Below are 27,107 nucleotides of genomic sequence, written 5' to 3'. Positions count from 1 at the left end.
TACCTCCAGCTAAGGAGACGCCTGTTTGGACATTACATCCTATATGGCATCTTTATAATGGAGAGCGAGAGAGAGAGTGAGAGAGGGAGAGAGAGTGAGAGAGAGAGAGGCAAGGAAAAAAAAAGATATCAAGGAAATGCAATCTGAAAACCTGAAGGCTTCAATTTTGCAAGAACATCGAACACACAACACACATCAGGCCAATGTCAAAATTTAATTCAGGACCAAAAAAAGCAACTGATTTCTATAAAGCTCGTACCATCTCAGCTCTGCGTTAAAAAAGATGGAGAACCCTGGTGCAGACTTGACGACCGGTTAGCTTTCAAGCGGACTCTAACGGACCAACCACGGCCTTTTTTTGGGAGATATATGCGATTCTGGTGTGGTGTCATTGTACTATAACATTGTACTGTCTGTGTGTGTGTGTGAGAGAGAGAGAGAGAGAGAGAGAGAAGAGTGCACGAGTCCACTGGATCCAACTGTCATTTATGAGAAAGTGGACATGCTTGAAAGTCACTGGGGCAAGTGAGGAGCGGCGAGGCGAGAGACTCACTGGCGACAGATCGCACCTCGTCACCATAGAAACAGGAAGACGACATGACAATGGCTCCATTGGGCTCACGGAGGATACACAGCGGCAGCGGGGAGCGATAAGAGAGACAGAGTCAGAAAGTGATGTGGGTGGAGGGAGAGAGAAGAGGCGGGGAGTCAGAGGAATGAATCATACATATCTGTTTGTTTTGTTAATTCGACCCTCTGCCGTGGTGCCTGGACATATGGATCCTTTTAATGACTACAATATGAGACATGTACAAATAAATGATACTCTAGGGCGCTGTTTACATTCTGGCAGTCTCTGTCCAGATGCTGATTATGAAATTAGAAGGAAGGGAAATATTATTTCTAATATAGAAACGGGTTTAGTAATGAATGCTTCCATATGCCAGCTAAAATATTCATGGAGGTAGTTGTACTAACACCAAAAGACGTCAAAGAAACCGTTGAACATTAAGCTGTGTATGCACGCACGCACCATTTTACGTCACGCTGAAAGTAATTACAATTAAACCAGATTTAGGAAACCATGAAGCCGAGCTCAGCTAATGGAGATCTAAAAAAAAAAAAATTAAAATGGTTTCTCCAATTCAGCCAGCTGTTGCTAATCAGGTTCTTTATGTACAACATTTCTCTCTCATTGTGGCTTAACTCAGAAAAACACACATTCTCTCACTTGCACTCCAATCCAAGCAATGATGCCGCCGTGGTTCCTAGTAACGTGTTGAGTGTTGACAGGGATGGAGCAGAAAGAGATAACATGAAAGGGAGAAAAGACACCAAGGACAGTAGATGGTGAAAAAAAAAGCATGTCAGGTTGGGATGTAGCAATATATAATACATATAGAGAGATTTATATTTGTTCACCTAAAGATTAGACACACAGGAGAGAGCTAGCCTTCTGCCTACCAACAACAATAAAGGAGCCTGACACAATGCATTTAGTTCAATTAAAAGTTCTCCCTCTGTGTGCGTTTTATACTTTAAACAGCAGCCACCCTCAAACCTTTAGCACTGTTAGCTCTGTTAGCTCTGTTGGTTTGCACCATTGGTGCTTTTGGCGCCGTTAGCTGCGAGCCGCCGGCTTAGCTGTCGCCATGCTAGCTGCATGGAGGCAATCCCTAAATATCAAATTTAGCACCTTCTCTCACCCACTGATGCAACAGGTGGCCGACACATGTATGTATATATATATATATATATATATATATATATATATACACCAGTATAACCAGAAACCACGGCACAGGCGACAGAGGACAAGGTGGGAAGTGGCACGGTGCATTGTGGGGGTTTGGAGACTTCCGAGCCGGTGTTAACATTTAAATGCCATTTGCCGGGACGGGAAGACATGTTGACAGCGCATGACCTCGGGGGTGATCGTCAGGAGGAATGGAATGAGAGAGGAACACAAGAGGAGATAAAGAGAGCCTACAGCCACGTCAGCAGGCTTACATACTGAGTGACAACGTTAACATGCTGGTGGTCTCCATCTTAGGTAAGCATGCTAACGTTAGCGAAGTAACCTACTGACTGACACGCTTATCCCCAGAACTACAGCTTGGTTCAAAAAAAGATTCCTGGGTATGTAAGTAATGTGGCGGAGACTAATGGAGTCTGCTGGTAAACTCCCCTATATCTCATTCCCAAAGCACCACCACAATCAGGTAAATCCCAGTTTGAAGAATAGGTGTGCCAACAAATATTTAATTAAGAATTCCAATATGGTATTTTCATGGCCTATCGGAAAGTTAATGACAATCCATATGTGTGAACACGAGCAAACCCAGAAACCAGAAAGCCTTAAACTCATGAAGTGTTGTCTTTTTTTATGGCCAAATGAGCTGTATTCAATTGTATGTAAAGTTGTTCATGTTTACTATTATTTTCGGACCACAGGAATAACAAGTAGGAATTCTAAAAATGGACGTAGCTCCCTTTTAAGTCTTAATTTCAAAGTCAGTTATAACGAGGTTATGGTTAAGTAAGAATTTTTTTCTTGGAAAAAAAAACAAGATTAGTTGGATCAATGTACAGACATGTCGTAATCTCTTAGCTGCAGGAACAGAAGAGGAAACACCCCACAGAAGAGATGGAGAAGGCGTGCGGTATGCAATCCAGCCGTCGAGTAAAGTGGAAGACAATAACTTCAATGCAACAGTGCAATAAGGAAAGATTCCCCACAGGAGCCATTCTGACAACATGTGCTGGGATTTATGCCTTAGAATATAATCAAGTCGGGTCTCGGCAGTCCGCAGCAGAAACATTACTGCAAAGCTACATGGACATCACATTGCAGGCATTTATGTATGATTTATAGACTTATATACTTACTGAAAGGACTACAGCCTGCAAGATCGGAGAATACAGACATCCATGTAAAAGTTGTTATCAACACATCCATTGCAATAAAAACAATTCTTACACAATAATAACCTGCTTTATTGGCGAATAGTTTTAACTCATTGCTATTTAGTAAACATCACATTCCTATCAACCAAAATTGAGTTTTTTTCTTTTCTTTTTCATAGTAGCTTATCAGTTTGCAAGAGTAGATGTCCAGTAGAGCGGAAGTGAAAGCATTGCATGTCATACTTCATTTACAGGCGCACACCTTGTTGCCATTTGCCAGCTGTGAACAGGCAGCGTATCACACAATCTTGACACAATGTGCAGCGTGGTTTCACTCCTAATATCAGATGCATAATTCCAGACCGAGAGGTTCAGTATTCATATATCCACTCCTTTAGCAGCAACGGGAAAAGCACTCTGATTCATTATGTAAATAAAAGTAGAAATGGTATAATCAGCACAATAAAAGTATTGATCACGCAGAAAGGATGTTTTCAGAGTGTCTATTATCTTTTTATTATGATACATTAACTATCAGAATTGCTTATAAATGCAGATGCATCAATGTGTAAGCAGCTGGTCATGGTGGAGCTACTTTCAAGTACTTCTGTATACTGTTGGGTAGTATAGTCTATTTTAAATACTCATCACTGGAGCGCCTTGGTAGCCGTATAACTGCGACAATCCCATTTCTACACTGTCACCTATCAAATAAAAAGGTGAAATGCCAAAAAGAAAATATTTTTGAAAAAGAAAAACCAAAATGCGATTTCAGCCGCAAATTCTAATTATTTATAGCAAATTATCATGCAGTTATGATTTACAGCTTGCAGCCAAACAGCATCCTTTTTACATGATGTTCCAGTCTATATCTGGAAAACCAGTGAGACCCATCTCCAGATCATTAGGGGCCATTCTGCTCCCTCTATCTACTGCTGATCACTGCCATAAGTGAAAATGATCCAAGTCTTTATTTCATACATGCAGGTCCTCTCACACTCTCGCCCTCTGTGTCTGGATGTCTCTCTTCCTGACTAGATCTGTCTCTCTCTCTGTTTCTACCTCATTACTGCCCCCCCACTCCAATCTGTCTCCTTACAGCCTTTCTAATGTAGCATAGACACACAGCAGTAAATCAGTTGTGGTGGCTAAAAGGCCCCCTTACAATCTCAGATGCTCTTCCTAAATAGCTTCATTCACACGGTGAGAAGCTGTTATTGAGGTGAAGACGTGGGAAGGGGAGGTAGTGGAGAAAGATATTGATTGAAAAGGCACAGTGTGGCCAAAAGCACACTGTGTGAGCGGTCTTCCAGGAAGGACTGCTCTTAAAGAATCAACAAAAAAAACCACATTACTCAGGAGGTAAATAACACATAATATCCACACTTGTTGGCATGGAGATAAGGTAACTGGATCACAATAATAAGTTATTGTCTTCCACTTTACTCGACGGCTGGATTGCATACCGCACGCCTTCTCCATCTCTTCTGTGGGGTGTTTCCTCTTCTGTTCCTGCAGCTAAGAGATTACGACATGTCTGTACATTGATCCAACTAATCTTGTTTTTTTTTCCAAGAAAAAAATTCTTACTTAACCATAACCTCGTTATAACTGACTTTGAAATTAAGACTTAAAAGTCCAATAACAGCCATACAGTAGAAAGCCATAATGCTCATAAAGGATGAAGGCTTCTCTATTCTCTAGGATATTTAAAAACAGTCCCGAGGTTCTCGAGGCTTCGAATCTCAAGATTGCTGCAAACACCTGCATGTGGACCTGCCTGCTTTTGTTTTAGACATATCAAGATCGAGTCCAGTATATTAACTGATGTATTAAGAGCTGAATACACGAAGGAGTGGGCCTTTTGACCAGTTCGTCCCAGGTGGCCAAACAAGATGCTACAAAACTGCCATTGCAGACTGCCGACAAGAAGTTACATCCAGCGAAATTGTCTGTCTGTCGTTCGATTTCCTCGACAACCGTTTGGACGAGCTGTTATTGAGAAAGCTGCAAGCAGAACTAGTCCGGTGTTTCCTAAGGTTTTTCTCGAGGCACCCACTTTTTAAAACACATCCCTATAGGCCTTTCCTCTAAATTGTGAGATGAGCTAATATGTTGACCGCCATTTCCGCAGTAAAACAAACAGAATGTACGCTGGGCTTTCATATGAGATTCAATGCCCAGAACAATACGAACATTCAGGTTCATCTCAAAAGGTGTACCGCAGATATAAATGATACAATAATACAAGGTTGTGTAATAATACCGCACATTTAGTTGCAGACCCTAATAAAATCTTCTGCAACCCAGTCCTTTGGAATTACTGCACTAGTCTGTAAAACTCAGTGGACAAGGTTAGTTACTGATAATTGTATTATGACAAAATAGCAGTGGGCCACACTACATGGAAGCTGAAGTGAAATAATTACAGGTCGTCACATGTCAGCTTGGTTCCTTGTTACAGAGACATCCGGTCCAAATTACGTTCAGAATGATCTCGTCAGGGAAGGTCTTGTTGTACAGCCGAGGTCTCAGCTTTGGGGGCCAATGGGTCGCTCCACTCTATTATTGTTATTGTTGGTGGTTAAATTGACTCTTAAGAAATGCATCCATCTCTTTTCGGGGCTGTTTGTTAACTGCTGCCATTGTTCATACCCTGTTATGGCCTTTTTGGGCCAACTGCATTATGGAATGGGTACTCATCATTCTCTGGTCTCTATCAGACCAATCCTGATTATCCTTGGGTTCCTCCTTTTTTCTTTTCTTTAAATGTATTATGTTCATCAGGCTTGGGTAGCATTTCCATGTCTGCCTGTGTTAAATTGGGTCGACTAAAAGGTGGTATCTAACGGTGCTCCGATCAATCGGCCGCAGATTGTTGTTGGCCAATAGTTGTTCTAATAAATAAACAGTTGTCAATTCATGATACTTTCTCATCTCTTTATATACATACTTAATATATAACTTATAAATAAATTAGACCCCATGATTGGTGACCGGTATCGGGCCCCAGAAATCCTGATCGGAGTACCCTTGACTATCACCTCCACTTCTGTTCAAAACGTTGCTATCCAGATATCATTGACTGATACATTTGTTGTATTGCCAGCATGTTCCCACTTAGAAAGCGGTTTGTTTGTCTTTTCCGGTTACTCAGGAAAGATATTTCAACAATCTTGCAGCACAGTGGACTCCAGTAATAGTGATGCAGACGGTTGTGGTGCTGGCTCCTTGGTAATTAGGGTGAAAGACCTTGAGTGCACATCTTGAAGGACGAACATCAGGCCTATTTCCGTAGGGGGAGGATTTGGCCACTTCCTTTCCCATTTACACTCCAGCATTAGCAGGGCTCTCCAGAGATTGGATGGGAGTCACGCAACACACAGCTCACCTGCTTCTCTCGGGACTGTTAGTCTAACAACACAGCAGCAAAGACTCTCAACCAGTTTTCTTCTCTCATTCATTTCGTTCTATCTTTGGAACACTCGGGTCGCGTGGAGTTTGAGATAGAAAGGTGTCGGAGTGGGGATATAACAGTTATTATCTTGGGTTGCATTATGTGACACTGCCTTGGCGTTTCAGTTTTTTGTGTCATCTAGACACTGAGTATTTCTGTCCGGCTAGCAGCAGGATGTCCAAGGATTCAATACTGCGTTTCTTAATAAAGTATTGTCACAGTTTATCATTTGTCAGTTTGACTGGTTAACAAAAGAAACAGGGGGAGCTGATAAGAGTGGAGGAAGGAGAGATGAGAGTGGCGTATTGCTGATAGTGTGACTGTGATGGATAATGAATGATAACTGTCTGACAATCACTGAAGGGTTTTGGTTTAATTTCTGTCTGTGTCTATTTATATCCCTAAATGGCGTGAAAACAACACAGTGCTCAATGCACGGTTAGCGGGGAAGGGTAACATTGGTATTTTTCAACCTGGATTATAATTTCCATGTTTTCTTTGTCTCAGTCAAACGCTGCAGCCAGCAAAACTAAACGGGATGCAATGTTATCCCTTGGGCCAACTCCTTACCATCAATGCACGTCCACTAAAAAGGTGCTGGTTTGTCTGACGACACTATGGAAAGAAATCCACATAGAAATAACACTTTTCTGTGTCTCGCTTGGAGAAGCCTCGTTCCGAATATTGGCATCACGTCCACATTGCCGAAATCATCTAAATATTTAGCCGTGGACATCTTTTAGATAACAGTAAGCTACGCTTTCTGAACTTCAACACAAAACTGCCGAGCTGTGAGTTGCTCCAAATAAACGATCACTTTTAGAGTTACCAAACATTTCTAGTCCTACCTCGTCCATACCAAAATGAGAAGTTTTAATAACTGACATTTTTTGCAATTGTCAACTTCAGAACACAAACATGTCTGCAAATTTGGAAAAGCCGCTACAAATTCAGTCATTTGGGCCCACACTAAAAACACTTCAAATGAAGCCTTTCGATTGTGAGCTTTCCTCTTTGTCCACAAGATATCTCATAATCTAAAGAGCAGATTGCTATGAAACTTTGCTGAGAACACTCAGATGTATACATACATCCAAACAGCCACCCATGGTGAAGAACAGTGGTTCCAGCTGTGTTAGCCTTGAACTGTAAAGGACAAGTGGGGTCTGGGACCAGGTCGATCCTCAACATCGCCCCTATCAGTGCTAACAGGCTTGTCCAGTCTCCCACACTGCTGAGTAGGCATGTAGCCATGTGTGCCTGTACGATCATACGGATCAATAAAGAGAAAGAGACGCTCACCAAACAGATCACTCAAAGGATTTCGCTGATGGTCTGCTTCCACCTGCCTCAACCCAGACGCTTCATCCCTCTAGAGTCAATATTGACTTATTATAAATTGGTCAGACAACCACCCATGTTGTCAATAGGGCTCAAGTGCAGCCCCCCAAAAAGGCTGCATTTTGCTAAAAAGATACAAGCTCTCCTTGTGTGTTCCATTTACTTGGATCAGAGATGGGATAATTATGGTGTTACAGAACATCGAATTAGCAGCAGGAAAACATTAGCACTCGAACTGCAATAATGGCTGAAAACGCCCACTGAAGTAATGAGTCTAAGGAAAACAAACTTGAGAAGGTCCTGTACACCGGTACCATCTGAAACAACAGCTATGATTGTTCATGGTAACACTGCTTTGAGGTTAGGTTTGAATTAGTTGAACAAATAAAAGAGCTAAAGCAAAACTGGGCTAATGACGAAGAAGATTACATGTGCAATGTATGACTGTGTGCTTTTGAGAATAAACATCATTTACAAAAAAAAAAAAAACACAAATCGTACCCAGTCTCGGTCATGTGGTCCCTAAAGCATGGATAACAAGGATTCTCCAGAAGAAGCACAAGCTTGTCATCCTATGAAAACACTCCACTGCCAGAATCAATAGTTCTAGAGCACAACAAGAATCCAGAGAAACGGGGATCCTCTCGACACACAGTGGACCTGTAACTTTAGAGGTGCGCCTACTAAGAGACCAACCACCACAAGCTTTTTGTCACACACCTCTGGGTAGTTGTTAGCTGGCCTGTCCAGACTGTGGCGCTTTGCCTCAACCTGAGCTCACCAACGGTGTGAGGCAGCTGGATAACCTGTTTGAGAAAAAGCTGAAATCCAGAATTTCCTCAGAAACTTTAACGACCACCTGACTCACAATGATGTCCAAAGATGACTCAAGATGCCAGTGAGAGCATGAAGACCTGCAGTGCTATCGGCATAGACACATGGAAGCTACAGTACACGCTGTTCCCTGCCTGGACAGTGGAGCTGTGTGTTTAGTGACGAGCGAGTCCACTTCACAGCGAGATGGTGATACAAAGATACAGGAAATGATGCACACTGAGGCTCCAATGTAACAGCGTCAGCAAAGAATGAAGTACACCAGGTTATGTATACCGTTTATTGTGGTAGCTAATACTTGATCTCGGCCCCTCTTATCTGTCTCATTTTCCCTCCTCTCTATTGTGCCCTGCACCTCTCCGTGTGTGACTCCGTCAGTTGTTCCACAGTGAGAGAGCTTACATGGGGGCCGGGGAGGGCGAACAAACAGAGCTCCTCTCCACTGAGGCGAGACGGAGAGAAAGACGAGGTGGAGAGGAGGAGGAGGAGGAGGAGGAGGAGGAGGAGGAGAGCGCTACACCGGCGGCAGCGTCCTCCCGGTAGATCTATTGAGACGGAGGGGAAGAAAAACCGGAGGAGGAATCCCGTTTCTCTCAGTGTGAACCTAACTCCCCACACCCTCTGCTCTGGTGGCAGCCGGCAGCGAGGAGGAGATGCTCTCTGTGCCAGAAATCGCTTTATTCTGCAGCTGTTTTGGGAACAGGAGGGGACGCACCGCAAAAAGCCACTTTCCAGCCCTGGCGGGGGCCCGCGGTGCGACTCAAAAGAAAAAACGATGGGAGCCAGTCCATCCGTTACAGCAGCAATACCAGCGAGTGGGGCCCACTTTGTGCTGCAGCTGCTACCCGTCACATTTTGGATTTTGAGGTTCTGAACACTGTAAAAGAAACCGATAAAACTACAACTGTAGGGCAGAAATCATGTGGTCAAAGAAAAGGGACCCTAACCAAGTAGTGCAAGAAAGACCAAAATACAGTCAAGTAAAATGGATTCCTCCATTGATGTAATGTACATGCATTCAAGTGAAGTCTACTAGAACATAGGGTTGTCTTCTAAGAGAGAACATTTCTTAGTTCTCCCTCCTGGTGTTTGGTTTAAGAACTAGGATTTTACGTATTGTCTACTAAACCTAGTTCTTCATTTTAATGACCCTAATGTATATTTGAGCAACTTGAATTGAATGTGCTCACTGTCAAATGTAAAGAAATGGGGGAGGGGGGGAACGGATCAAGCGGGAATCACGAGTCACAATGGAAATGCGCGGTAAATATTCACTTAACAAAGCCGACATTTAAAGCTAAATTAGTTCTACTAGCGGTTGCAGTTTGTTTGTTGTTGCATTTCAGAACTATGCGAGGTATATGAAAGTAGCTGGAGCGGCGCTCGGTGTCACAGGTGCCGGTCAGGTCAACCTACTGCAGGCCGACTAGTCATCCTCGCTTCTTTGAGAAACCGACACGTTCAACATGATAAAAGCTGACATTGTCTTCAGCGCTGCAGACTGCAGGCTCGAGGATTTAAAAGGTCTTTGTTATTTGTCTTGAGCTGTGACAGACACAGCTGCCTGGAGGGGGCCATAACCACCAAGACGTTCAAAGCCCAGCATGGTTACCGCACTCTAGTCTTATTTTGTTCACTATTTTAAAAAGTTCTGGTTTTTCAGCTGTCGAGCAGCATTTTTCTGTACCTGACAGAAACATTATGTTGGTGACACGGTGAGTATGCCCGGATCAGTTTCGACACTATTTCAGTCATAATTCTGTTGTATTTCATGTTGTGAATTGTCTCATGTCAGCAGCGTATGCACTATATTGCATTTCAAGAACAAACACTGTGACAACCACTCACCCATTCATACTTTCCCCACATTATTATTGTTATTGTTATTCCGTGATGCCAATATGAAACCCAACCACTGGGTGTGGATTGTTTCATTAAATTAGCGAACAAAAAAGATAAAATCTGCATCTGATTGACGTCTATTATCGAGTCATATTCTCCACTAAAATACCAACAACCTTTCCTGGTGGATGCACCCTGCGCGCTCTGCACTGTACTGGGCGGAAAGTACTTCTCTAATGCCTACTTTCTAATGGCCATTAGGGGGCGACTCCTCTGGTTGCAAAAACAAGTCAGATTATATAGAAGACTTTATTTCTCAATTGATTTATTACCATGAATGTTTATTTACATTTTCACTGCAATCTATCTAATATGACCTAATATCTAACAGTGGACCAACTGACATTAACAGAGCCATGCCATCAGTATGGCTAAGTTCCAAACCTGATTTCAGCCTCTTTTTAAGGTTTTACTATGTTTGTTTATCTATATGTTTTTATTTATTGTTGGGCTGTTTGTTGGAAATATACTTTTTAGAAATCTTTTATGCATATCAAAGATTGATTAAAAAAATGGATTATAGGAATTACTATCATTGGTTGGAGCTCTATATATGTATATACCTTCTTTTCATTTGGCAACATGTGTGTCACTATAAAATAACAAAAATAAATTTGACTGTCTCTTTTCTCGCTTTCCTACACAATGCAGTTGGATTACCTGATGTTCGACTGATGTTTGCCAGGAAATAACACGTTGTTTGTAATTAGCTCTGGAGTGAATCATGTGTGAAGAGAGAAACCTGCCACTCTGCCTCATCAGCTGTGGTGTAGTGCACTTCCTCTGCCTACAGGAAATGACAAGCATCTCTTTCAGCCACGCTCCACTGGAGCCAAGCCAACAGAGACACAAATGGTCTGTGTGTGTGTGTGTGTGTGTGTGTGTGTGTGTGTGTGTGCGTGTGTGTGTGTGTGTGTGTGTGTGTGTGTGCGTGTGCGTGTGTGTGTGCGTGTGTGCGTGACTACTCACGTTTCTTTTGGTGTGGGGTTTCATGTCTAGACAAATATTGAGTGCTTGTGTGTACTTTAATGACAGATGTGTGTGCGCACATCAATTAGTCCAAAAAACTGGCGATTAACGTGCGCCATATAGTGCCTCTGTTTCTTTGCCAACCTTGCACTCAACCAAATTAAATCATATTATTCCTCGAAAGCTTCTACGAGCCGTGCCTTCTTACCAAGGGCTGTGTGTCGCAACTGGTGCAGATAATGCAAAAAAAAAAATTATTGGGACGGTCTCGCCAAGAATCTGCCAAATATTTATACGACGTCATCGTGATAACTGGTTTAATGTGAAGCCATCTAGCTCGCAGCCATTTTAGACAACAGACTTGAACAGGCATGATGGCAAAGGGACAGATGCAAGCTGGATTTGTTGCATCCGCAGCGTTATACTGAGTCACATTGGTTGACTGTTCTGATAAATATTCATGAGCTCATGAATGAAATAAGCTTGTGTGCTGGTTGGCAGCGAGCGGCGATCCCTCCGTTTGTCAAGTCAGTTGTCGTGTTCAAACATGTTAATGCTAATGTGACATCCACATCCAAATAAAGGACTGCAACGTTCACGTCCGTTCATCGGTCACTCGGGACATTTCGCTCCATTCATTTCCTGTCATCTCCGTGCTGCATGTTAACTAATAAAGCCGTGAAACTATTATTAAAAAATGAATAACATTAATCTGTTTATCTTTTGGCTTAATGGAGACGAACGCAATGTGGCAACTAACAACATAGGTCTGGTGCTTGCTGACGGCTGTTTCCCCAGCAGGAACAAACAACCAAGCTATTTGGTGATTTTGGATTTAGTATTATGTCATTAATCAAGAAAATATGTACTATGGTTCTCTTGATGTGCTGCTTTTCTCTCTTTATAACTTGAATTTCTAGGAGTTTGGACAAAACAAGCAATTTAAAGAACTGTCTAGTATCTTCAGAATTTCCCACGACTTCTTGACACCTTTTAAAGAAATAATCCAACAGATGATAACAGGTCAGAGAATAATGGAAACAATCGTTGGATGCAGCTCCACTTTGAATTGTTGAATTCCTGACCACATCCCTGCGTGAGCGTGAGCGGGGAGAAGGAGAAGCTGGCTGGGCTCCCGCGCTCTACGTGGCCTCCGACAGGCAGAGCAGAGATGGTATCGGTCTGCTTACGACGTGGACAACAAGGCATCAGCATCCGCAGCACTCAGCCGCCGGCCTTCACAGAGCGAGCAGTGTTCGCCCACTGAAGGGTTTGCTAACTAGGCAAGGCGACGTGAAGCAGAACAGCCTGTGCCAAGAACATAACCAGCACACACACACACACACACACACATGTGCAGGAACAAAAAGAAAACTCAACACAACCTCACAGCTGTCAGGTCACTGACCACGTCTGTCAGTCACCGCAGAAAAAGGATCAATAGCATCATGAGAGGAAAGAGCCATGATCGAACTGAAAGAGAAACACGAGCATCTGGACTCAAACTAACTTAAAATTAAAGGAAGGGAGAAGTAAGTCAATAAGAGATGGGCGTAATGTCTGACAAATATGGTCTGGTAAGTGAATAAGCAATGTTTGTCCATTCTTCATTGCTGCGACACACCCAGCACTCAGGATGCAGCTAAGTGAAAACGCAGGTCGAAACCCCCGACAGTCAAAATTTGACCCCAACTGGTCAGGATCCCAGCTATAAATTATTAATGAAAGGTATAAAAGGTCTGCGTTTCTGCAAACCCAGATCTCAGCAGTTAACTTAATAATACAAAGTTATTAACACCAATAGATAGCAGAACAATTCTCCTTGGTGATGTACTTTACGCGTGACATGCAACAAGATGTGTGCCACCTCAGATCCAGCTGTTTACTCCACTGACCTAATGTTGGTGCTCTTCACTTGAAAAGACTGTTAAGTGTTTGTGGCATTCACAAAAAAAACATCAATAGTTCCTCGCTTACACCATTTATCCTGCGTAAAAAGTCAAATAACAGTCAATAGAATTACCGCCTGCTGGTTTGTATGCCTCCGCAGACCAGTTCCTGAGAACCTGAGAGATGTGGTGTTCACGAGAACATAAGAACCAACTCGGCCATGTGACGTTGGTGGCTCTGCGAGGCTGTACGTTTTCTTAATACACTGTGTGGTGCTTTGAGCCGAATGCTAACACAGGAATGCTAACACGTTGAACAACAACAAGGCCAACATGTTGATGCTAAGCCCCGGTGGAGTTCAGCATTTAAGCATGCTAACATGAGCTCATTAGCACACAAAACATGTCGTTGGCTTCAGTATTTGGTCATAAATCAAAGTAGAGGACGAATGGACATTTTAATAATGGTATTTGAATGGTCAGTTATCACAAATCATCCAGAGGAGGACATACATGTCCATCCAATTTCATGACGATCCATCCAATCACAAATACTAAACTCATGGTGGCAGTAGAGGAAAAGCCAGTGGGCCAAGTCATAAAGATTCATGGAGACAGTGAATGCATGTACTACATGTCACGGCAATCCGCCCTGTAGTTGCTGACATGGACGGACAGACCGACCAATCAGACGATCCGTGCCATCCATAGAGCCACTTTGCTGCTACCATTGCCACAAATGTGCAGAAACACTCTCAACGTCAGGTATGAAGGAAGATCAGCTATGATAAGTGGATTCAATACTCAAATCAAATGCTAAGGTGCAGTAATGTGCAGCACATACATTAACAAAGACATGGACCCTGTAAAGACCAGGACTGTCAGACCTCCACGATCAGGCAGCAGCGCTTTGGCAGACGTTCAAAGGGAACATTTATTCATGCTGCGGGGTGTGGGCACAGGCTAAAGTGACCCGACCTCTGTAGTATTAGCGACTATACTTTGAGGCCTCCTATTGTGGTAGCCCCGTCGTCTGAGAGGCACATGAAAGGAAATATCGCAACTTTGAAGTCGACACAAGCGCCGACTCTCGGCCCGACCACTTACGGCCGAGCCTCCTAAATCAAACACACAGATAAATAAATAAAAGCAACTGCCCTGGCCTTTGTTTCCCTGGAGCTGACAGTGGGATTATTGTTCACAATGACTCCACCCGCCTGTCACTGGCACACATCAAAATCAAAACATATAGGCTATATGTATATACAGTGTGCATTTACAGTATATGGAGGTCGTCAGAGACAAGATAAAAACACATTCTGGTGATCCAAAGTCTGATCGTAATGGTTTTCTCTCCTGTGTTCATGACTTGAATGGTTATGAAACAGTCTCGATGTAATACTGATGACTCTATCCGACCTTTATAAGTAAACGAGACCATCAGAGAGAAGATTGGCTATTTCAAGATAGTTATTCCTAATGCCTGTCATCGGTGCCACAAGGTCGGACTCAGATGACATCATGCAGGTTCACCAGAAACCTCTTCAGCCCAGACTCCAGCAGCGACCAGCCCCACGCAGACGGACCCAGATCCGGCTTAACTGAAGCTTTCGAGCTCGGCCGGGCCCCGCTGGGAGCCAACGCCAACCCCAGGCTGCCATTTACCTGCAGGGAAGGGGGGTACGGGAGAACCAGAACCAGGACTGAGAGTAGCTGACTGTCAGACCCTGCTGTAGTAAAATTAAAGATGTATTTTAAGGGACTCTGGTGCGCCCAGCATTCATAAGATATTGAGTTCATGAGATTATAGCAGACAGGCCGACTACCTGAAGTAGTATATACATATTACGTTGCAAGCAACGTATTTATTCCCAACTTCAAACACATTCATTTTGTAATGAGTTCAATGTGTCCAAAAGAAAACAGCTGCTGTTGGCTTCTTCTAGATATGACCTGAATGACTGACAATTTCTGCATGTTCTCATTTGTAAACACAAATATTTAAGTGCATAAATGGTTCTACCTCAGATCTTCATTGGGCAACTCCATGATTTTGTCCATTACGTTTCGGTCTTCAAAAACTCAGCCGGCAACCAGCCACGATTCTCCCTTTTCTTCGTGTTTTGTGCTTCTATAAAATCGGGGTCAAGACACTGACTATAATTCAACATCTTAACTTTGACCCTGCCTACTGCCTCTCGCGTTAAAACCCTCACTATTTGTAGACAAAGCTTCTTCAGAGCCACAGACAATATTAAAAACGGCGGACATGGTAGAAAGTACTGTACATCACTTTCTTGGGTTGCTGAATAATGGATCTATTTCTAAATGTAAGAAGCCACATTTCTACACTCTCCCTGGCTGCAAAGATGCTTTTTACCTCAACGGATTCTCCCAGTTTCAGAAGGGAAAACCTTCTGGTTAAGTACTAAATTGACTCCCACTGAGTTGCGGCCTCTGAAACGAGAACAAATGTGAGTGTCATGTAATCAAATTATTTTTTGGAAAATCTTATTTCCAGTCACTGAGTCATGATTCCCCAGTTTCTGTAAGCAAATGCTTCATACCGGCAACTGCTATAAATGCTCTGGAAAAGAAAATGGTTTTCAAAGTAGAGCAGGCTTCTCACCCAGTCTCTTCATGTCACAGACGCTGTCGTGCTCAGCGTGTGATTGGCCGTGTCTGGCTCCTCATCAGGGCACCGGGTTCCTGGGCTGACCAGCTCAGTGTTCTATTGATTAGGCCTTTGGCAACCCGGGCAGATTTATTCTCTTATTAGCAGCTCCTAATGCCTGATTAAAGGTCTGCCACTGCCTCCAGCTACACTATCATTCAGATCCTTGTATTAGGACTGGATGGCTGCATCGCCATAATTATACCGAAGACTAAGCACTGGAATTGGAAACCTAGTAGGGATTCTTAGCTAATTGGGAGAAAAAAAGAGTGAGATACGTTATTGCCTTATGTAATATAAGATGAGTATTAGAGCAGAACTGACTATGTTTTAATTTCAAGCAAAGCAAGACTATTTATTTTCCCTCTGGTGGCAGAGCCACAATCACATCTCCTCATAGTGCATCCTAAATTAGATTTCTGACCACCGAGATCGATAAGAAAACCCTCACCCTTCACTTCTGATTGATTGCCATGCCTTTTTTTTCAATATTATTTTGTATCGATCATTCATGCATTATGCCAATGAATATACATAACATCCAACTGTAGGAGTGTTCATGTTCGTCTGTGGGTTTTCTCGCCGACCGATTTCTTCATCTTTTTGCTCCTCGAAAATCTTTTCATTAAGTGATCATTTCATCTTCTATATCCCACACTTCAGTATAATAATGATCAGCAGTTCTTGCCCTCTGTGGACGACGCGGGACAAAGCAGACACGGCCTTAAGCACCCAGGTGTGCAGTTAAGTCTGTTTAATCCTCTTAACTTCACTTAGGGAGGCTGAACATCTGAGGACATGCTTAAGATGCCTTTTATCGTTTGCCATCAGGACAATTTCTCAGAGGACCCAATTTTCGCTCATACTGCGACCCAGTGGGCCGAACCACATCCAGGGGTGATGTGATTGATTTCTAATTGACGTGGACTCGGCCCGGACACCTTCCGCCAACCAACCGCCTCCCCCTCCCCTCCATTTCCTCAGCAGCACGTCGAGCACAAAGCAAACATACACGCAGAAACCCCCGATCACGCAGAGGCACATTATCTACTGTGGTTGCTTGGCAACCAAGCAGAGACGGTCACATTGGTAACATAGCGGTTAATTTGTATCCAGCTGTGTCAGCAATGGGTAGCCAAAACTGAGGTGATATATCTCCATCTTGGAAGCAAAAACTCTGAATCAAAAATCTGATTTTAGACACACGGCGCCCCTGTAAACAATAAAATAATAATGTAATTTCAAATGAATTACCTACTTAGATTATCTTATTTTCTGACGATGGCAAATTTAAATGACTGTAATTATTCAGAACACACTCGTGTGTTTACCACGTGAATGAGCTTCTTCTCTAAAGATCAACACAGCAACGTGCTCGGCCGCACCGCCCGTCAGACGCAGGAGGTGCACCTCGCAAGAAGCCTCTTTCCACATGAACATAGTGGAATTCAAGTGTTCTGTGAGCTCAACCTTACATTCATTGAACGCCTTCTTTCATCTTCCACACACGAGTAGCTATTGCAGGGGAAAGCTAAATTCGATCACAGCTCCAAACACAATCACCCCACTTAGTGAAAGAGAAAGAACAAGAACAAAAAAAGGCATCTCTGAACTGTTGGTGCGCTGGCTACGGTTTTAATGCTGAACACCGGCCCACTGAGTGTTTGCTTAAAAATGTCATTTCAAATTGTAATGCTTCCTGACGAAAAGGAATCCCGATCTCCCCTCTTTGTCTGGTTTATCCTCTCCATGTCAAACACTTGCGGTCAGCGCTTCTCTGCAATCTTTGTTCTGCGGCTCATTCACGATCCACTCCGATGCATGTGTTTATCGAGCTTCTGAAAACAGCCATTCTTTCCAACCCAAACCCAATCTGGGCCTAATGCAGCACCGTGCCAGTTGTGAACAATGTGATTCTCCTCATAAATGTAACAAAGCAACAGGAGCAGCTAGTGAACTTGTATGAAACGGGCACATTTTCAACGTGGTGTGACTGTGTTTCCATGCAGTGAAGAGTGACACAGGGGCATTTTTTCACGAGTGGGAGTTAGTACATTTCAAAGCTTCGTTGAGGTGCATTATGAGGTGGGTGCTCTTGTGAAAGCCCTTCTCTGTACTTTTATCCCTCATTCATTAAAGAGACTAAGGAGCAAAGGAGCCATTTGAAAAGGGCCGCTTCCTCTGCGTATGGGACCGATATACACAGCAAGCTGCGAATCTAACAAGCAATTTAGGTGTCCCTGTAGGGAACCTCCCCATCAGGATGCACCATCGGATGAAAAAAAGGGTGAAGGCGTCACTCAGGTGCTCGTGTGTTTAACAGAATATATATGCTAAGTGCCTTTCCAGTGGGATAACACAACAAAAAAGGTATGCGTCCCATTTAGACACAGACAGGTTGTGGTTCAATTCGAGGCACTAAAAGAGAGATAAATTATCGTCCAATAGTCCAGGCGAAACCTGACAAGCAGTGAATGTGTCAGCTTGTGTTTCACAATACTCAATGTTAACAATAACGGTTGGCAGCTTTAAGCAGCTCCACAAGACAACACGACTCCTGTCTCTTTGAGGAAACAAGCACATAGGGAAACTGGAAATAAACTCCTTTCTCTTCCAATCTTCTGCGGACATCTTTCTGATTGCCATCAACGGTGACATCAACATACTGCCTTCCAGACCAAGCTTCAGTGCTGCCTACATTTAAATCGGTCTCCTTCATTGACTCTGCAGGATTCCTTTTTGATAATGAGAAACCACATTTCTCCAAACCGCCCAGCGCCTGACGGCTTCCCTGCCGGGCCGCCACACTTGTCCGAGCCCCTCATCAGGAAGAACTATGAAAGCATCAGTCACAGACCTCTATGGTCCACTTAGCCGACACGTAGCACACACGTCGACACATACTTATTTTTGAAACACATATATCAAATACAAAATGTTCCAACTGCCATGTACAGTTGGTAAGGCGTTCGAGTTGCGCCTGGCAGTATCGTATGGTTGATGAGACGAAGGTTTCTGAATTACGTAATCACATAAATGAATAGTAAATTATCCTCAACCGCAAGCGTGTATTACACTGTATGGCCTCAACACCTAAAACCACAGGTGTTGGGGCTCTGTGCAGGCCAGTCATGTTCAACCACATCTGGAAACAAAAAAATGTGCACTGGGTTATTGTTGCCATAAAGTTGGAAGTCATAGAGAGTGTGTCCATGTAGCGTCGTCCAGCAGTAGTGTTCAAATCGAGAAATGGAAACGCCAAAGCAACAAACATCCCCGCATCTTTTACGGGCTCGCGTTACTTGTTGAATAACTTAAAAGGATGCTTGTAGGCAGATGCTCTAACTGCAAGAAGGTGATTCCACTTCACTCTCTCTCTCAGGGCGCTCACAGATACACACAATGGAAGCCACTCTCACACTTGTGACTTCCATTTCAAGCTGAGCGGGCGAGGGACTCACCCCGTGAGGACGACCACGAAGTCCATTACATTCCAGCCGTTGCGTAGGTAGGAGCCTTTGTGAAATGCGAAGCCCAGGGCGATGATCTTAATGGCAGCCTCAAAACAGAATATTCCAATAAAGTAGGGCTCTGTGTCGTCCTACAAGGAGACAGAGAGGGGATGAGAGTGACAGAGGAAGATCTTTTTGTTGGAGGTAAGAGAGTGGTTAATGAAGCGTCAAGTGAAAGAGAGAGGTGGGGGGGGGGGGGTAAAGGAATGAAAGAAAGATGGCTCCTTTCACTTCCTGCAGCAGCATGAACAGAAGTGCAGGACGTGGAGCCCTCTTCTCAGGATGAAAAGAGAGTAAATACAGTGAAAACAATTATTCACACACACAGTTTGATCTTAAGGGCAGTGGAAAATCAATGGCGCCTCAGGCCTGCTCATTTAATGCATTCAAACATAATAAATAAGCTATTTAGCTTCAATTGATGATAGAACATTTGAGATATGCGTAAAGGTTCACGCGTGCCCCATTGACCCACCAGAGAAGTTGACTGTGGTGGTGAAAAGGGAGCAGAGTGGCTCTCCGGCTGACCGTTGAGATGACCACGCCAACCAGAGTGCCACATGTTGCTGTGCGTATCGAGCGGTAGCAGCAAATCAATATCACATTCTGATTATGAGTTTCTACAGTGAATAAAAGATACCTAGAGATATATTTCTGATGTGCCCAACATAAATGTAATTATGTAATCTCAAGGGCGCCAGAAGTTTGGTGTCCAGGGGGCCATTAAGCCGCACCACTTTATGCGCTGGTCCCGATATAAAGAGATGAAGAAAATTACATATACAATGTGCAAGCTTTGGTGCTCGCAGTGGCCACGCTACCGTGTTAAAATGGCCACGGACGGGTTTCAGTGCAATCAAGTGATGCTACTAGTCAACTAGTGGGGCGCCTGAGTCCAAGAAAATGGCCACTGGGCCAAGCAGCAGGGTACGTGGACTAACCATCGGGATATTTGGGCAAATTGAGTCTTTAAAGGGGAAGGTACGTGGAGCGAGCTAAAAAGGGCACGTGGGGGCCTTTGGCCACGAGAGGAGAATTTGCCACCTTGGCCAAACACATGGCGTTTGGGTGGACCAACCGGATATTAGGACCAACCACGGGGGGGGGGGAGTAAGGAGGCACTTGGGCCATTCAAGTGCCCCTTTGGCATGTTATTGTGCACAAATGAAGCATGGAATCGGCAAAGCACTTAGATCGACCACAAGTGTACTTGTGGGCCTCTTGGTCCAACCCCAGGGGTAAAAACGAGGCAGTTGGGCCAACCAGAAGGGCCGATGTACAGATCAAAGGGCTGCTAGGACCATGGCATAATGGCAATGGGCGGTACACGGAGTGACCAGAGGGGGACTTGTGTTGCTCAAGGGTGAAATTAGGGCAAATCAGAAGCACAACATTATCTCAATAGGAAAAAAAAGACTGTCCTGTTTGAAAGTGCACTTTAGCACTGAGAGCATATGCACAACACACATGACTGGACACGATTGATTGGGAACCCTTTGCGGTATTCCCTAAAAGTGTCAAGCAACACCGTCACAGTTTGATCATTTGAACAACGTGGCGAGGTGAACCCTGGGCCTTACTGTAAGGAAGGAAGGAAGATGGATCAGGCGCGTATGAGATGACACTTTTTCCTTTGCCTCCATTAATATCTGTGGGAGCCCCGGGGGCGATGCACGAGGAGAAGATATCTCACGCCTACACTAACCCTCGCTCCCCCTCGATTATTTCTCCACCTCGCTCCGAGCATACCACAACCTGACAGACATTGTCCCCAACCCCACGCATCACCCGGCCTCCAACATAAACAATCATGTAGAAGCAGTGTGACAGGCCCGAGCACTATAAGAAATGTGACCTTTTCCATAGCACTGGCTCACTACAGTGAACATCCAGAGATTATGTATGGGTGGTTGCTGTATCGTGAAGGCTGCGCTGGTAAAATAATGACAGTTTGTTGTTTGTTGAGAAGAAGAAGAACCGTTCGTGCCCAATGGGAGGAGCCTGCAACATTTCAACGACAAAACAATTGAATGTGATATTTAATGACATGGCCGGAGAGCTGCCTGGATGAATGTCTGTACTAGTCGCGCGTTAAAATCTATTATACATACATCTAAAATACTGCTAAATTATAAATACGCTTGCAGAAGATGGCCGGGGAAATCCCCAAAGGACCACGGCGCTAAACTCCAGCAATGGATCTGAAATGTTCCGACTGAATAGCATACTATCATCGCCTCCACTTACAGCACGCCTCCTACTCTGTTGACAGAGCGTCATAAATAATAGCTGATCCCTTGTTGTAATTAAAAGGCTTCTCGTTGCATTACATCCTCGAGGTGGAGGAGGCAGGGAGCGGATGCTTGTTTTCTCCTTTGTGCCGCCGCTCTAATCGCTTTCTCAGGTGCCCAACGCCACCTTTTTGTCTTCCTAGTGGGAACGTCTTCCCTGATGGATTTGCATCGCAACCGCCGAGATCGTTCAAACCGGGAGCAGGTGGCTGGATATGAGGGGAAATCATTTACCTTTTTTTTTTTCACATCAAGCTGTTGCTCTTTGTAACACTCTCTGGCTCTCTATTTAAAGACAAACTCCCCTGAGCTACAACACCCTCATGTACAATCACAGCAAAGTGTTGAACCATAAAGCTGCTCGCTATTCAGTTTCTTTGCTTTATTTTTCTTCTTCCTGGTGCACAGGGCGGGATGTGCATCTTGACCTCACTGTGCAACAGTCTCGTTGGTCTCTGATACTGGTTAGCTATGCGTCATTACTGAGAGGTTCTGCTGACTTGCAAGAGACAAAACACTGTGAACTGATTAGCTGATTGTATTACCCTCCATATCTGTCCGACGGGCTGTTGACAAGCTCTTTCGTCTAAAAGGAAGTGACCTTGGGCACGTCGAAGCACTTACCAGGCGTTCGGACATGGGCGTCTTGTCGCTGGCGGGCAGATGCTGCTCCAGGGCCAAGACGATGCAGTTGGCGATAATTGTAGCGAGGATCATGTACTCAAATGGAGTGAGAAAGTTAAGGAGCAGTGGCGATAGAGAGAGGGAGAAAGTTGCATTCACTTCATTTCACAGCCGAATCATGAATTATACATTCTTATGACGGAGGGTTCAAAGACCTACTTCTCAAACAGGATAAATGGCTTTACAGGGAGTACAATGAGACCGGTCAACGTTGTTAACCCATCTCAGTCTTATTAAAACAAGGGTGGAAACATTGGCTGACAGCATTAAATAGAACAGAAAAGCAAATGATCCTGCATGTTGCTGTATGAAAATGTACATTAAACTCAAATATGGACGTATTCTGTCCACGAAAGCATAAACTATCCATCAGGCTGTGGTTGAAGGCTTTCCTGAGAGAATGCGTCCTATACATGCGCTTGTGATCTTTCCAGATGGTTGACCATTTCCAACCATTTTCAATGGTTGGTTCATTCTGCAATCCATTTTCACTGGGTCAATGCCGCGGGTCAGAGCCTATTGAGAGCCTATGAATCGCGAGGGAGCTTATGGCCATTATAGTCAAGATGTAGAATTAGTACCCAGAAGACACCGTGATTATGCAACCAGAACACTGTTTTCCTGGCAGTGAGTTTGAATAGCAAATGGTTACAATGGCTACATTTAACCGTGGTTTGCGGTGGGTTATGTTTAATTTTTTTATGTTTGTTCCCATGGAGTATTAGGGAGGTTCAACTCGTATCAGCTCATGAAGGGCACGGATGAATTAAAGCCATTGTTATTCTATTACAGCTAATGCGGTTCTCACCGTCACCCACAGTGCAGATCAAGTTGTCTTCTTGCGTTTGTCACACAAGCTCTGGCTCTCCAGCCTCACTGCTAAAAGATATTCATTTTAACGAGTCATTTCATCTGGCTTCCCTCATTAATTAATGTGGATATGTTTACAACCATATTATTAACTTTGAATTACTTCACTTGTTTTTATCCAAAGCACCTGTTTCAATACTTAAACGGCATGATCTGCTTTCAATTCTCTTAATATCACTGCAATAATAATAACCACATTGTGTTTTTTCTCATACAAATTTGAAAAAAATGACATAATGTGACTTGTTTTCAGACCGAATCAAATGTTTCAAAACGCTTCTTGTATTAAACTGTGCGGTTGTTACTATAGATGTAACGTGACTACAAGATGTTGACACTATCTGGAAATAGATGACACCGTGCCAGACGCATGCTGAATAATGTCAGCTGGCAGAATCGTTCTCCTTACTCTAAGAGAGAGAACATACTCTTTGAACGTGAAGGGTGACCATGACTCGCTGAAGTAGACATCTTTTTTTTTTCTTCTTCTTTTTCGCAGAGTTGAAAGAGTTGAGCGTGGGCGACTTCAGCACCATGGAGAGGGGCTGCTAACGAAGACAACGAGGCCAGCGTCTTCTCTCCAGAACCACACGAGGAGCGGCGGTCAGCCGGCGCACGCGGCCACACCACCGGCTACCCGCTGCCCTTTTACGCACGCGGCTCACTAACTGACGCTGGGGTTGCCGTCCTTGTCCGGCTGACAGTTAGCACAGCTGACATTTTGACAATAAAAATAACTTATCGGTCGATGCGGACGCTGAGAGGTTCTGAACTGAGCTGATAATGTATAACCACAACAACAACAAAGGCAACACAACAGGCAGATGTGGAGTCTTTCCACCGGCCGCACTGATAGAGAAACACATCTTTGTGTCATGTTGACCACAGATAAGGAGCGACAGGTGCAGAAAGACACTAGAAGCTGCTCCACTGTGGGAACAACTCTCATACAACTGAGAGCACAGCACGTAATCCACACCAGCACCTAAACGCACCGGCTTGACCGACAGGCCTGCGAGGAGTGGTGTGTTTCTGCTTTTCAACCATATGTGTGTGTGTGTTGGTGTGTTATGTGTGTGTGTGTGTCTGTGTGGGTGGTTGCCAAGCAAGGACAGAGAGGTTAGGGGCTACAGATGCACCTGCTCTGTGCGCGGTGCTACAGGCTGCTGCTGCTCGGGAAGGATATGGCCACTCGGTTATTCGCTTCGCATACTTCCTGATCAGGTTGTCCTCGCGGAAGATGAAGAGGGAGCGGTTGACCGTGAGGCAGTTTTGTTTGACAGGGTTCGGGTTGTAGATGGCCATTGTCCGGGCTCTCTGGGCCATCGACTGCTTGTACACCCTCTGGCCACCCGGAGCGCCACCACCGCGGGCTCCCCCTCTGCCAGCGCCCGGTCCGCCTCTCCCTCCGCCGCCTGCGCCTCCTCCATAGCGGGTGGGTAGATCTTCTGCGAAGCGGGCCATTCTGGAAACGCACAGATCCAAAAGGGTAAATCCAAACTGGTGTCAGTGGAAATGGAGGGGAGACGCATCACAACAAACACACTTCATCCAAACCACAATGCCGAGCGCTGGAGTGGCCAGAAAGCGTTGCGTTTTTGGAAGATGAAAAACAGGATGGCCTCATAGAAAACCATGTTTCCGTGATCCTTTCCATTCATTCATCTTCAGAGAATTGTGAAACTGAAAAGTTGAACGCGATAAAGCACTTCGGCTGGACAATAATTCACTTCGCGCAGGCTGTTGCATCCATACCAGCCGGGCACTGAGTGGAGAAAGAAGAAGAAGAAGAAAGAAAAAAAAAAAGAAGAAAAAATCACGGTGAAATCAGACCAGATCGCCCCGTCTCTGTCCAGAATCCTGACAGCATCGTGCCAGCATCCAAAACACCAGTTGAAACGTTCAGGGCGTCAGTCAACCCGAGCAGGGGCGTCAGAAAACAACCGGGCTTCCTCCGGGTTCCTTCTTCTTGTTGTTGCAGCTGAGAGAAATAAGACGGCGAGCCAATCCAAGTTGTCCTGATATTTCTGTCTGATCGCTCGCTGTATGGGGGTTGTGGGCTATATAGCAAGTCCTCAGTAGAATAAGGAAGAGCGCATGTGACCAAAACGGGCCTATCGGTGACTGGAGCGCATAGACGCGCTGCCCGTCTGTTGGCTGCTTATGAGAGAGCGCGCACGAACTAATGGAGTTCATAAAAGCCCTGCGGGTCAAAACATGATGTGTGTTATTAATCAATCTTTCTCTTGGCGTCAACAAGGCAACACACGTTGTCCATACAGAAGGTAGCAGCTCTCAAAAAATGCTAAATAATAATAATAATAATAATAATTCTAGCAAAGTGACCACATGCTTGCAGAAATCAGATTGTTTTTCTCTTGTCAATGTAAATTAAATGACACTTTATGTTTGGAAATAATGTGTGCATACCTACCTCGTTGACACAAGTGAATCAGACACACAACAAAGCATAAGGTAGAACCCAGTATGAGAATCTAAACCTGTAGCCATATTGTCTTATTTATATATTTGACTCTTATGTTTTGTTCAAATTAGCTTCACCTCCTCGTTGCTTGGGGTCCCACAGAGCCTAATGTGTAATAACTTAAAATAATAATAATAACAATAGTAATATTAATAAATTAAAAATCAACAAATCTATTTCCTTCTTTTCTTATTACCTTATTAAAAGCCCACAGGTAGAAACCATTGACGTGGCAACCCTTCACTAGAACTGGAATTGCACATCTAATGCAGGTGACAACATTAGAAAATGGCCATAAAGCATTTTTATTATACAAAAAAACTAACAATTTGTGGGCTATGCATGAAACAAAATATATGATTTTTGTTGTTTGCAGAAAGTAACTCCAAGACAAATATATATTTGGGGTCAGTTATTAGTTAGCTAGTTGGCATCCAGACATTGTGCAAAAGAAGTGGCTTCCAACAGAAGCTGCACACAAAGCCGTGCGTATGAGAATGATCACAAACGCTCCTCCGAGTTGTTTTATCTCCTCTGTAATTTGTATATCTACTGGGACAATGACACAAGACAACAAATAGAGGTTTATACGTTATGACCTTTGTGCCATGGGACTGCTCTCCGGGCCTGCTGAGCAAAGTGCACTGGAGCTCTGCTCTAAACAGGACTTTCTTTAAGTTACTTTCAAGTATTTGGGAATATTCCCAATTTAAATTGAATTTAAATTCAAACAAGTGCAACATGTTCATGTCCTAAAATGACTTTGTCCATAGCACTCTCATTGAAAGTGTTCTGTCAGACAGTGTCTACTTCATTTCTTTGTATTGCATTTTATTACTTAGACTTTATGTCAGTGTTACCGTGTGGTGTGTGTGTGTGTGTGTGTGTGTGTGTGTGTGTGTGTGTGTGTGTGTGTGTGTGTGTGTGTGTGTGTGTGTATATGGTTTAATTAACTATTCTATTTTTGATTATGTCCGTGGTAAGTTGTTTATTGTGGGCAGGAAATAAACAAGCCATGTTTTTGGTGGCTACAGGGATTCACAGACCACTATACGACTGTGGCGTTTACCGAAGATGATGGTTATGCTTTTCAAATTAGTTTGAGAAAAGGGATTAAAATGCGACATAAAAACCTTTCACTCGGGCACTTCGATCTAAAGCTCGTATTAGTTTCCCCTCAGCAGTTACCATTTCCTGTCTTTTTCTTTCCAATATGTTAATATGTTGGATTAAGATAATGGGATATAAATGTTTCTGTTTTTAGCCATTTAATCAAATATGTCCAAAAGTAC

At 43.9% G+C, this 27,107-nt stretch overlaps 1 protein-coding gene across 1 annotated transcript in view; it reads right to left on the bottom strand.

Annotated features, from left to right (window-relative positions):
• Positions 1-22,501, bottom strand: part of cacna1bb (calcium channel, voltage-dependent, N type, alpha 1B subunit, b) — a 135,663-nt gene extending 113,162 nt beyond the window's left edge. The window contains 2 exon segments of the mRNA XM_034546505.1: positions 19,435-19,574; positions 22,401-22,501. Of these exon segments, the coding sequence (XP_034402396.1) occupies positions 19,435-19,574; positions 22,401-22,493 (233 nt within the window). The 5' untranslated portion in view covers positions 22,494-22,501.
• Positions 22,502-27,107: the final 4,606 nt, after the last annotated feature.

This window comes from Cyclopterus lumpus, chromosome 12 (genome assembly GCF_009769545.1).
Source record: "Cyclopterus lumpus isolate fCycLum1 chromosome 12, fCycLum1.pri, whole genome shotgun sequence".
NCBI lineage: Eukaryota > Metazoa > Chordata > Actinopteri > Perciformes > Cyclopteridae > Cyclopterus > Cyclopterus lumpus.
This window is presented reverse-complemented; position numbering and strand designations above follow the sequence as displayed.